The following is a 13,970-nucleotide window of genomic DNA, read 5'->3' on the forward strand; positions in this document are numbered from 1 at the left end:
TATGTCAGTAGAACAGCAGGCGTAGCAGCTCTGAAGTGTGGGATATCTGGACATGAATAAGCAGCACAAAGCAACAATTAGTGCAAGACAAATAGCTGGTCAGACAAACAGAAGTCCTCATTGTATTCAGGTCATTTTGTTCAGCAGCTGAGAAAAAGAAGTTGTGCTATGGTGCAACTTGGATGTGCAATGAACCTTCAATAATTAGAGATGTTTCCGTAATGCCTGCCTGGCCTGTTCTCTCAACAGTGCTCACCAGTCAAGTTTCAAGCTTGGACTGTCCTGCCCCTGCCAAACAGTGTCATAGTTGCTGGGGCCATGGCAGGGCTATGCTGCGCTAACGATGGCCCTCGTCAACCTATTCCTCCCTCACATATGATTGGTATTAATTGATGTCACTGCTCATAAATAGTCCATTTTTCTCTCTTCAGATACACTTCCATTTCATCTCGCAACCTATTTCATTTCATTCCTCCAAAAAAGCGTAATTTCATTCAAGCATAAAGACTAACTAAGGCAGCTGAATATAGTAAGCACAAATTTAACTCTTTAAAACTCACTTTTAACAACCACTGGACAAAATGTATAATAACTGTATAAAAGCTAATAGCATCGGGTATTATACATCACAGAGTTACCTTAAACTTAAAAAAAAAAACTTCCCTTGTGAATCACGAACCACCGGACACCTATCCCCCTTTTCCCCATTGAAACATTGCCCCGACATTCGCGGATTGAACATTCGCGGCATTTTCCGGGGACGTATCTCCTGCAAATGTTGGGGTTCTACAATACTCAAAATTAATGAAGGCATCAAAAAGGGGGTGGGAGGGTGGGGGGTTGAGGGGGTTGATAATCAAGACACAGACCTTTCATAATAAGAAATATTGAATTTTTTTTTGGGGGGGGGGGGGGGTTGTTCCATGTTGCTTTCTCAGATATGATATTCAGTATATTGTTGGGAAGGTGCAAGCCCACGTATATCACTAGAACCGCGTATATCACTAGTATATCACTAGAACGGAACTCGGTAGAGAGCATGCCTCCGCCAGGCTGGACAGTTTATGATTTGTATCCATTGATAGGTCGGATCTGGATTGAAACCTGAACCAAAACTAAACAACTTGTTCTTGTCACTTACCCAACTCACCTACCAAGTTTTGCCATAAGTCATCCACAACTTTTTGAAATATTATGCCATATACAGTGCCTATGGAAAGTCAACACCCCCCTTCAAATTTTTAACCTTTTGCTGCCTTGTAGCCTGGAATTAAAATGCATTTAATCAGACTTTATCCACCATTATTTACACATCGTAACACCCAACTTCCAAGTGAAACACAAATTGTACAAATTTCAGGAAATTAATTAAAATACAAAACTATAATATGAGATTATAGTGACACATAGTGATTATAGGGACAAGGTTGGATAAGTGTCCACCACCCTGAGTTAATACTTGGTGGAAGTACCTTTGACAGCAATTACAGCTGTGATTCTGTTGGGATAGGTCTCTACCAACTTTGCACACCTTGATTGTGCAATATTTGCCCATTGTTCTGAACAAAACCGTTCAAGCTCAGTCAAGTTGTGTGGGGAGCGTTGATGGACAGCAATCTTCAAGTCATGCCACAGATTTTTCGATTGGATTTAGGTCAGGGCTCTAACTGGGCACCTCAAGGATATTAATTTTTTGTTCCTTAGCCGTGTAGCTTTGGCTGTGTGCTTCGGGTCGTTGTCATGCTGAAAGGTGAACTTCCATCCCAATTTCAGCTTTGGTGCAGAGGGCAGCAGGTTTTCCTCGAGGATGTTTATGCATTTTCCTTCATCCATTTTCCCTTCTATCCTGACAAGTGCCCCGGTCCCTGCTGATGAGAAACATCCCCATAACATGATGCTGCTACTACCATGCTTCACAGTAGGGATGGTGTTCTTTGGGTGATGTGCTGTGTTGGGTTTGCGCCAAACATAACGTTTTGCATTTAGGCCAAAAAGTTTCATCTTGGTTTTGTCAGACCATAAAACTTTTTGTCACACGGCTTCAGAATCTCACGAGTCATTTTTGCATACCTCAAATGGGACCCAAGGTGGGCTTTTTGAGCAATGGCTTCCTTTTTGCCACCCTACCGTACAGGCCAGACTTGTGGAGTGCTTGGGGTATTGTTGTCACATGCACACAGTGACCAGTTTTTGCCATAAAGACCTGTAGCTCTTTCTAAGTTGCAGTTGGCCTCTTGGTGGCCTCTCTGATCAGTCTCCTCCTTGCTTGGTCACCCAGTTTGGAGGGGCAGCCTGATCTAGGCAGGATCTTGATGGTACCATACACCTTACATTTCTTAATGATTGTCTTGGCTATGCACTCTTTACAACTTTATCCAATTACCCTTTACAACTCTTTATAATTATCCTTTAGCACCCTTTAGATTTACCCCTTAAAACCCATTAGAATTACTCTTTAGAATTACCCCTTAGAATTACCCTTTAGAACCCATTAGAATCACCTGAGAACCCTTCAGAATTATCTTTTAGAATTACCATTTAGAGCCCCTTAGAATCACCATTTAGAACCCATTAGAATTACCCTTTAAGACCCACTAGAATCAGCCTTTAAAACCCATTAGAAGAACACTTTAGAACCCTTTAGAATTACCCTTTAGAACCCTTTACAATTACACTTTAGAACCCATTAGAATTACACTTTAGAATTAACCTTTAGAACTCCAGAGAAATACACTTTAGAACCCATTAGAATCACCATTTTGAACTACACTTTAGAACCCTTTAGAATAAAAAACGGTGGTTTGAAAGGTTCTTCTTCTTCATTTTTGACAGATGGAAGGAAGGACATAGCCAAATAGTGGCTTCGAAAAGTGGCTTCACCACTTTAAATAAGGATTTTACAGTTTTGGCAATACAGTATGTACTGTATAGTAAAGAGCTGCGTCCATAGTGACAGCTAGATTTGAAAATCGTGGAAATCAGAGATCAGGTTGTGATCCCCAAGTTTCACTGTCTGGAATTTAAACATTTAAGGAGGGACGAGGGTCCATGATTTTAATGAACCCATTTACTGAACATGCTCATTCCAAGTGAGACTCAAAGCCAAAGGAATGCTATGGCAAAAGTAATTGATCAATTCAAATTTCAATTCCTCGCCTTGATTTACGGCTAATCTACTATATAAGAGAGATGTCTGTCTGTCTGTCTGTCTGTGTCGCCATTTTTCTCAGAGATGGCTGCACGGATCTTCGTCAAACTTTCAGAGGTTCATCAGTGAGTGCCTGGGAGTGTTTTAGGCAAAAAAAAAAAGAAGGTTTTTAGGCCCCTCTTCCCCTTCCCCCTCTTTACAAATCTTTACAAATCACATCTTTCTGTATGTCCCAAAATTATACAGAATGGAACAAAAATAACTTTGTGTTAATAAGGCATTTTATATGCCCTGTCCCTTACACATCCCCTCTGTTTATATCCTCAGGCATTGTACCTCAGACTCAGCATCACGCACACACTGTGGATAATCTTGTACTGAAGTGGGACATCGCAGGGGAAAAACAGATTTGGCACCTTCTTTTCTTAATGTGCATATTTTATCAATACTTTCACACATTGCCATGTTTATAATTTGCACATACGTCATATGCTAAACATTATCATCATTATATATAATATATGCAAAGCAGTCTTACTCTTGAAAAAAAATGTCATTACTATTTTAAAAAAAAGAAAGAACAACAACAAACATTCACGTTGGACAAAAGTAACCTGACAAAAATGAAAAAATAAATTGGTTTGAAAAAAATAGCATGTCACCCACCAAATGAGGTACAATTGTTTTTTGTATACATGGTCGAGGCTCGTGGAAGAGCTATAGCAGAATGGAAGGGACCACAATGGAAAGGAGGAAACACCAACAGCATAGTAGAAGTGGGAATGAGAGCGAGCTCCAGGGAAGTGGGAGAAGGACACGTGGGGGTGAAGAAACTGCACAAAAGCTGAATGAAACACAGGAAGAGGAGGAACGGGAAAGAGGGGATAAAACGTAACAAACGAAAAGAGATGAGGGAGAGACCGGCGTCACAATAACCTGGAAAAAGGGCGTGCTTTGGAATTGGGTCATTTGGCGTATAAGAGATCATGAGTATATACAGGGGGTGTGAATACCTCAGAATGGAGATAGCACAGACTGATTCTCCTTCCACCGACCTCAGTCCACTTTTTAAGGCCCTTGTAAAAAATCATTTTGGAGAAACATGAGACACAAGAACTCCAAAATGTCAATGTCGTGAAAAAAAATGCTGCAATCATCTGCATGAGAACAATGGAAAGAAATGGAGTTTCTCAACATTAGGGCAGGGTGGCATAGTCATGAGGACAATATGTAGAATGAAGAACGAGTCTTGCTGGTGAAGATTGGTGTCGATGCACGTCTGCGGACGGCTAGAACAATGGATGAAATCAACAGGACGTTTATTGAGGCATGGTAACGATTGTAGGAAGCGAGGAGAAGCTGACGTTTCAGGTATTAACCCTTCGTCGGAGCAAAAGAAGATGAAGTGTCCATTAACCTGTTCAGCTCCATTGGAGGTTTAACGGCCGAAACGTCAGCTTATCCTTGCTTCCCACGGCAGTTAGCATACCTCAATCAACGTCCTGTTCATTTCATCCATTAGTGAGGACAATATATTGGCATTCTGAAAGTTATGGGTTCAGAAGGATTAAGGATTTCAATCACAAGCCAAAGCTCGTCTCGGAATTATCATTTCACTTTTGGGATGTTGGTAAAAACCCATGTGTCTTACAAATGAATATTAGAGAGGAACCATTCCACCAAAAATGCATATAGCACAAGTCCATACTTTGTGGTTGACTCCTTAATGCCCTCACAGCAATTTGAGATTGTACTAAATTTGTGGCTAAAAAAAAAGTTGACATCTCAAAATTCTGTTAACGAGAATTTTTTTTTTTTTTCCTGTTGAAGGTGGAACAACCTCGTTTTAGTCTTCGGTAGCTTTGCCACAACATGCAATTTGCAGAAAAATAGTAAATGGAGCATTTAGACTTTAGAGCATCAATCACATTTTATTGTCCTTTTTGCCAATTGTCTCTTTTGATTGTCATTTATGAAACAATCAAGATGCAACTTGGTCAACCAATAGATGTACAAGAGAAAAGTGGAACATCAGACAAAACGATCAACTTCTCACCCAAAGGTTGTAAATGTCTAATTTGGTACAATGTCAGCAAAGAATGTCTAGTTTGGAAACGATGATGACATTTAGACAATGCATCGGTAGATTGAAGCAAACAGGTGGTGGTGGAGTCCCACAAGCCCAATGGTAGAGTGTCGGGGGAGATCACAAGTTGTGAACATTTCAAAAGCTAGAATTAATCCCAGACAGACTCAGTCGCAGGTGTGTGGAACTTTTGCACTAAGCAACCATAGGAATCAAACACACATCAGTGGGGTCAATGCAGCATGGCTTTACTTGCTACGCCAAGCCGCTCGCAGGCAAACGGCTTAGGAATGTCTTCTGTAGCATTTGCGATGAAATATGGAATGGCAAAATTCACAGCTGGCAAATTTGAGGTCGGAGCGAAAGAAAGTTCAGGTAGCATTCAATAAAAAATATGTGCCACCGCCAAAGGCAGACATAACACCTGCATACAAGCCCGACATGGGAACCCTCGGGGAGCAGAGAAGGCCTGTTGAGAGTCTCAAGGAACAACTACAGTCAGCTGGCACGATCCTTCCACATCCCAGTGCAGAGACGTCTTGGGAATATTCTCCCTTGGCCTGTGCTCAGGGATCACAGGCGGCTGCTCGTTCCCACTTAGCTTCACTCAAACCTCGACACTTCCATTAGTGCCAACAGCTTTAACACCAATGTCCCCAATGACTTTAAAAGAGTCTTCATTTAGCTCTTCTTTGTGCTCAATCGCTTTCAGCAAAACACAAGTCAGAAAATACTGTCGGAGTGCAAATCCAACAAATTGTGCTGGAGGCTGGTTGAAAAGACTGCGGCGTTTTAAAATGTTGTCGTCGAAAGCAATTGATGCATGACTTGATCTTTGTAGGTCGGTAGATGGCTTTCCCTGGATCTTTTCAGTTGCTATGAACAACCTCAATGCAGAGCGAACAGGAATTGCAGCTTACAGCCAAAGTTCCCTCTTTGATGTCCGTCGGCACGACTTCAAACCAATCTCCGCAGCGACACCTCAACAGGTGGCACTTGCTCTCTGCTCATATATACATTGAAATAAATATTGTAAATTAGAACCCATTAGATGCACCATACCATGGATGCATGCACCATTATACGCACAAGTTTAGAAGTTTATTTTAAAAGTATTAAACTTCAAAACAACATTTTATGGTGTAGTGGTGTAGTGGGTAAAAGGACAATCAACTGACATCACAAATATTGCAGAATCAAGTCTGGCTGAAGGCAACAGTGGGAAAGATTTGAATTCTAAGCTTACACAATTCAAGGTGAAGTTCAGGCGGATTACCGTTTTTGACTACTGATAACAATGTGCCTGTGCTACCTGCTGTGGTTTATTGCTATGGCAGTCCTTAAATGTAGACAACTATCAACTGCCTTGGAGAAACAATCTGGGGACAGGCACACAGAACAGCACACATATCTCTGACCAAAACCCAAAAAAACCACACACACATCCTTTTTAGCTGCGATGAGCAGCTCTATGAGAGGACCGCGTTGTTGTTCTTGTTGTTGGGGTGCCTTTTTGAATAGCGCATGCGCATACACTCGGACGTGCGTTGGTATGAGGTAAGAACATCGCGGACTAAAATCGCGATTTGTTTGAAGAAACCAGAATAAATTTAGCAACAAAGACAACATGAATGTTTTCATATCAATCTCGTTTCACAGAACTTGACACAAATTAGGTGTAATTATTGAATTGCGCATGCGCATACACTCGGACGTGCGTTGGTATGAGGTAAGAACATCGCGGACTAAAATCGCGATTTGTTTGAAGAAACTAGAATAAATTTAGCAACAAAGACAACATGAATGTTTTCATATCAATCTCGTTTCACAGAACTTGACACAAATTAGGTGTAATTATTGAATAGCGCATGTGCATACACTCGGACTTCCCCTACCGACCAAGCCCGTTTCAAATTATCCCTCTGCCACCCAGAATTAACATTAATAAATAACATTAATGAATTAACATTAACAGAAATAACATTCACGTCCATACATTATATGTAATCACTTGATGAAGCATGTTGCGTCGCAAAACAAAGGACAAGACCCGAACTGAAAGACAAAAAGACGCTAGTGCATGCGTATAATTTAATGACTGGTCGAATTTGGTAGCGCATATTGCAACGGATATCCTCTTGATGCTACACGTCGCAGCTGGTGACCACACTGTGGTCATTTTTCTCTTGTTTTCATTTCTGTTCCTTGCAATTGTATCACATACACACACATTTGGATGCAAACACAAAGAGAGCAAGCCAGAAAAGGCATCCCAACCCCACCTTGCAAATTTTTTTCCAAAAACAGGTGCGAGCAGAAGATGTCACACATGAAACCAAAACAGCAACGATATAATACCACACAAACGATTGCAAAAAAAGACAAAATAAAAATATAAAGTGCAATACACTGATAACTTTGAGAATGACAAAAGTGCAGGGAAGTAAAAAGAAGAATTAGACAGACCGATATGACAATTAGACTTGTCACCGAACAAACTCATTCACCTAGTTTGAGGTGTCATCATGTATATAATCCATGTCATCCATAACCTTTTAAAATATTATGTATATAATCTATATAATCATAATCTTTATATATAATCGCTTTTCGCCCGATCTCTCAATGGTGAAGAATCACTTAAAAATTAAATAATTATCGTATCCGAATCCATATTCAGATATTCACCAAAATCGAATCGATTCGTTCTTGTCACACACACAATCAGTCCACCAAGTTTCGGCCAAATCTGTCCATACCTTTTTGAGATATCGTGCTATGTATCGGTTTTAGCCCGATCACTCAATGGTGAAGAATCACTTATAAGTTACATAATTCTTGTATCCGAATCCATATTCAGATCTTCACCAAAATCGAATTGATTAGTCCTTGTCACACACACAACCTCTCTACCAGGTTTCGTCCAAATCCGTCCATAACCTTTTGAGATATCCTGCTATACATCGTTTTTGGCCCTATCTCCCAATGGTGAAGAATCACTTTAAAAAATCTTCTAGTCGGATCCGAATCTGGATCTTCACCAAAATCGAATCATTTCGTCGTTGTCACATACACTACCTCTCTGCCAAATTTCGTCCGAATCCGCCCAGAACTTTTCGAGAAATCTTGTTCAAAGACAGACAGACAGACAAACAAACAAATAAAAAATCACTCATAGAGTGACACTTGGCAAAACAGAACAAAGTAGAATGGCACTCAGAAGAGCATCCTTTTGACCTCAAAAATTAATTAGTGGTTGAATTCAGCCGATATGCAAATAGTCTTCAAAGTTTAAGTTAATCGGATGAATGAAAATTAAGTTAACTGATATGTAAATCCCATTCAAATTCAAAGTGAATTGGATAAAAATTGAGGATTTTACAAATTTGATATTGTCGTTGATCTTTGGCCTATGTTGACCTTTTGGCCTATGCTGATCTCAAAAATAGTTGGCGGTTGAATTCAGTTAGCTGAAATGAAAAGCGTATTTAAATTTCAAGTCAATCGGATAAAAATTGAGGGTTTTACAAATTTGATATTGTTGTTGATCTTTGGCCTATGCTGACCTTTTGGCCTATGCTGATCTCAAAAATAGTTGGCGGTTGAATTCAGTTAGCTGAAATGAAAAGCGTATTCAAATTTCAAGTCAATCGGATGAAAATTGAGGATTTTGGAAATTTGAAAAAAGTGGTTGACCTTTGGCCTATGTTGACCTTTTGGCCTATGTTGATCTCAAAAATAGTTGGTGGTTGAATTCAGTTCGCTGAGATGAAAATCCTATTAAAATTTCAAGTCAATTGGATGGAAATTGAGGATTTTAGAAATTTGAAAATAAGTGGTGGGCCTTTGGCCTATGTTGACCTTGTGACCTATGTTGACCTCAAAAATAGTTGTTGGCTGAATTTAGTTAACCGATATGAAAATCCCATTCAATTTCCAAGTCAATCAGATGAAAATTGAGACTTTTAGAAATTCGAAATTGTTCTTGAGCTTTGGCCTATGTTGACATTTTGGCCTATGCTGATCTCAAAAATAGTTGGTGGTTGAATTCAGTTAGCTGAAATGAAAATCTTATTCAAATTCAAATCAATCGAATTAAAATTGACGATTTTAGAAATTTGAAAAAAGTGGTTGACCGTTGGCCTATGTTGACCGTTGGCCTATGTTGACCTTTTGGCCTACGTTGATCTCCAAAATTGTTGGTGGCTGAATTCAGTTAGCCGATATATTAATCCTCTTCCAATTTCAAGTCAATCGGATGAAAATTGAGGATTTTAGAAATTTGAAATTGTTGTTGACCTTTGGCCTATGTTGACCTTTTGGTCTATGCTGATCTCAAAAATAGTTTGTGGTTGAATTCAGTTAGCTGAAATGAAAATCACATTCAAATTCCGACAATCGGATGAAAATTGAGGATTTTAGAAATTTGAAATTGTTGTTGACCTTTGGCCTATGTTGACCCTTTGGCCTATGCTGATCTCAAAAATAGTTGGTGTTTGAAAAATAGTTGGTGAGCCGATATGTAAATCCTCCCTCAAATTTCAAGTCAATTTGATGAAAATTGAGGATTTTAGAAATTCAAAAAAAAGTGGTTGACCTTTGGCCTATGTTGACCTTTTGGCCTATGCTGATCTCCAAAAATAGTTAGTGGTTGAATTCAGTCATCCGATATGTAAATCCTATTCAAATTTCAAGTCAATCGGATTAAAATTGAGGATTTTAGGAATTTGAAAAAAGTGGTTGACCTTTGGACCTTTTGACCTCAAAAATATATAGGATTTTGTCGGACCATGAACTCTACCATTTGGTGAAGTTTCGTGAAGATCAGTTTAAAATTGTGACTTGTAGGCAAGTATAAGTGAGCGGACAAACACACACACACACACACACACACACACACACACACACACACACACACACACACACACACACACACACACACACACACACACACACACACACACACACACACACACACACACACCAGAGTGATCAACATACTTGCAATTTTTTTTTTTTTTTTCCAGAGCACGATACTTACAAAATCCACCTCTCGCCATCAAAAAAAGGTTGCCATTGATCTATCAAATTGTCCATTTCATCAAGATTAAAATTGACGATCTTGATCAAAGCTCGGGTTAATTGGATGAAAATTGACGATTTTGAGATGAAAATTGATGATTTTAGAAGTTTGACCTATAGCTGACCTTTGACCTTTTGACCTCAAAAATCGCTTGTTTCCCAATTAAGTGAGGCACTATGCAATTGCTGTTCTATTTTCAAGTCAATCGGATTAAAAATGGTGATGATAGATATTTGACCTCCAGATGACCTTTGACCTTTGACCTCAAAATCAATAGGCTTCTCATTTGGGACGACCAAGACAACATGGTGAAGTTTCGTGATGATCGGTTTAGAATTGTGACCTGTAGGCCGGTGACAGACAAACAGACAAACAGACAGACAGAACCACAAACGCAACCGACCAATATACTTGAAAAATGTTCGATTTTGCAAGTAACAAGCAAACAGACAGACAGATGTGAAAACATAACCTCTATAAACAAATATATATGTATTGTTACGTTTATGGGGTAAGAGAATACCGTAGGAAAGGTAGAATTGTATAAGAAATAGTATGGACCGTGTGACGTGTGGAAGCATTTCGATGTACATAAGCAGGGAAAATGTAGCTTAAGGTTGTTTAAATGTTCATCATACGAGGGGTGATGACGTGTTAATTAGTAATAGGGTTTAAGGCTAGTTTCCCCTGTTCGTCAAACCCTCTGTAGTCATTCCTAACGTTTTTGCCGCTATGGCCTGCAAAGTAATTACAGGGCCAGCCATTGATTACACTCCATAAACTGCCAGGCAAGCCAAGCCCGCCTGATGGACACTTACGACAACAAGGACCCGCCCAGGATGCTGGTGGATGACGTGGGAGAGCAAAAAGAAGCAGCTTGTCGATTGGCTCTTGCGGGACAGAAGGAAGGCGCTTGCTTCTTGTCGAGGGAGAAGGTTTGGCCATTTTGTGTGGTCTGTGAGAAGAGAGTTTCTACTGCGGCGATTGTGAAGTAGCATCGCTTATCATTGGCTCATAAGGAAGCTTGAGGCTGCGTGTGCTTCCTCAGGCAGTGGAGGAGAAAAAGGAGGTCATCTTGTCTGCTCGCCTCATGGTTGTAGTGCCCTCGATGTGGGGCGCTTTCGGCGCCATCGCCATCTTTTGCCAAGTTCCGGCCTGTGTGGCTTTGAGCTCTGACTACTGCCAACCTCCCAAAAGGACGGATGTTGGGCCAGAGCTAAGTGCCGGCGAAGGAGGGATTTAAATTCAATTTTATTACCTTTCCGTGTGTGTGTGGTTGAGTCGGTCTGGTGGATCCTCACAATATAAATTTTACCTCAGCTTTATTTTCGGAAATTTTCATTCCACGTTTATTTTTGCTTTCAAATCATTATTGCTGCATTTTTGTATGTCATGTATTTTTGTGTGTTCCGGGAATAAACCCTTTTGTTTGTTTAGTCAAACGCCACGTATCTCTTCCATCTCACGCACAAAAATTAATCACCATAATCGAGAGGTCGCCTCGGGAGTAAGCTTTTTCGCCCATCCATCCCGGCTGATCTTAATCGGCAGGGACGTGACAATATATATATATATATATATATATATATATATATATATATATATATATATATATATATATATATATATATATATATATGTATATATATATATATATGTATATATATATATATATATATATATATATATATATATATATATATACATATATATATATACATATATATATATATATATATATAGATATATATATATATATATATATATATATACAGTCATCCCTCGTTTATCGCGGGGGTTACGTTCCAGAACCCCCCGCGATAGGTGAAAATCCGCGAAGTAGAAACCATATATTAATTTTATTATTTTTATATATTTTAAGCCTTTAAAAACCCTCCCCATACTCTTATAAACCTTTCCCACACTCTTATGAACCCTTTCTAAAATCTTAAACACACTTTTGAGACCCATCCTTAGTCCTTACGTATTAGAAAAATATTTGTACGTGTATATATAGCTGTACAGTACATTGCTGCAAGTTCTTTTATAATTGCAATTAATTAACAAACAAACATACACATATGATCATGGAACTACACAAGTACAGTACAACAAAGTATTTACATTGATGCAAATTGTGTTTTTGAAAGCAAAAGGCAATAATTGACAAAAGTGCCTTTAATCAAACCTGAGGCCTAAGCATAAAGAAGTCTTCATGAGCTATTCAAAATAGAGATGATGATTAATTTTGAAAATTAATAAGAAATGCATTAGCTTCCTCTTGCATATGCAGCAGCTTCCTGATGGTTAATTTGTAGGAAGCAGTGGGGGGTGGAGAGGAGGTGAGAAGGGTGGTTATTCCTGATCTGATGCAGTGATGAAGCAGATATCTCATCTGTATCAAAAGGTAATGACCGAAAAATCCCATCCTCTACAACCTCGGTCATTCATGTTACTCAGCGACTTAATTTAATTGCAGCTTTAGACAACATCATCGAAATCGTCATCATGATCATGTGTCTCTAAGTTGTAAACATAAGTTATTGTAAATTAGAGGTTACCCAAAGTATGATGACTCTTAAAACCATATTGATCATTAAACTACAGGACACAGTTTGGCATCAACCTTGCAAATTACTTAAAGTAGCGAAGAACCGTCCAAGAACCCTCCTTACGGATGGGTTAATTACCCCCAGAATCATGGACAAGTTAATTACCCCCAGAATACGGGACTTTCAAAATGCGCGATTCTTTGTCTACTCATTTATAATGCGTATTTTATATCGATTTACTGTAATATTCTTTTAATATAGGTTTTAATTAATGTGTTATATTTTTATTTATATTATTATTAATTTTTTAGGCTAGAAAATGCTTATTTTACCGCAAAAATAATTAAAATCTAAAAAAATAAAAATGCCTATAGGCCGCAAAATCCCGCGATATAATGAAAAATCCGATATATAATTTTACATATACTGGCGAGAAAAACCCGCGATGTACCGAAGCCGCGAAAAGTGAAGCGCGATATAGCGAGGGATTACTGATATATATATACAGACTTGGCATTTAATATGGAATTATTTTTTTTCTTGACTTGGGTTTACTTGCTGAACTCAGTATATCAATCTGGTGAGTTTATTTTACACTTTGGTGATTTATTTGTTAAAAGAACCATGTCACTGATTGTCTGTCGCAGCAAGAAGTCAACAACAGGATTATATCACAGGTGGCGTGGCAAAATGTACGGACAGGTGCATTTGATGATTGGCTTCACAGTCGGGTATACAAGGGTTGTTGCGTTCTGTATTAGTGGAAAACAACTGCTGCACATCTCCAAAAGTTATTGCCGCTTCCTCTGGAGATGGTCCGTCAACTCGACAATGCTGTTTGTCATGGAGTGGTGGCTTTACGAAATTACGGCATGAAACAGCGTGCTATTGCTCGGCAGTATGGCATCACTCAAAGTCAGGTGTCAAAGATCCTGAAACGAAATGCTCAGAGGGGTGTCCCTACTCCAATACCGAGGCCAGGACGTCCCCGCAGAAGCACAAGGAGGGATGATCGCCAGCTGCACCGGTTAGTCCGCAATGGCCGTACCAAGTCAGCTAATCGGCTTAGATCTGAGTGGCAGCAACTGACAAATGTGCATG

General features: G+C 39.3%; 1 protein-coding gene across 6 annotated transcripts in view; it reads right to left on the reverse strand.

Annotated features, from left to right (window-relative positions):
- Positions 1-5,059: 5,059 nt before the first annotated feature.
- Positions 5,060-13,970, reverse strand: part of DNAJC24 (DnaJ heat shock protein family (Hsp40) member C24) — a 70,394-nt gene continuing 61,483 nt past the window's right edge. For all 6 annotated transcript variants that reach the window (XR_013623231.1, XM_078776608.1, XM_078776606.1 and 3 more), the window contains one exon: positions 5,060-6,237. Coding sequence is in view for 5 of the 6 variants with exons in the window: in XM_078776608.1 (XP_078632734.1) it covers positions 6,104-6,237 (134 nt within the window). In the remaining variant the exon portion in view is untranslated. The remainder of the gene's footprint in view (positions 6,238-13,970) is intronic.

The sequence above is a fragment of the Myxine glutinosa genome, chromosome 1 (assembly GCF_964187855.1).
Source record: "Myxine glutinosa chromosome 1, kmMyxGlut1.1, whole genome shotgun sequence".
Classification (NCBI taxonomy): domain Eukaryota; kingdom Metazoa; phylum Chordata; class Myxini; order Myxiniformes; family Myxinidae; genus Myxine; species Myxine glutinosa.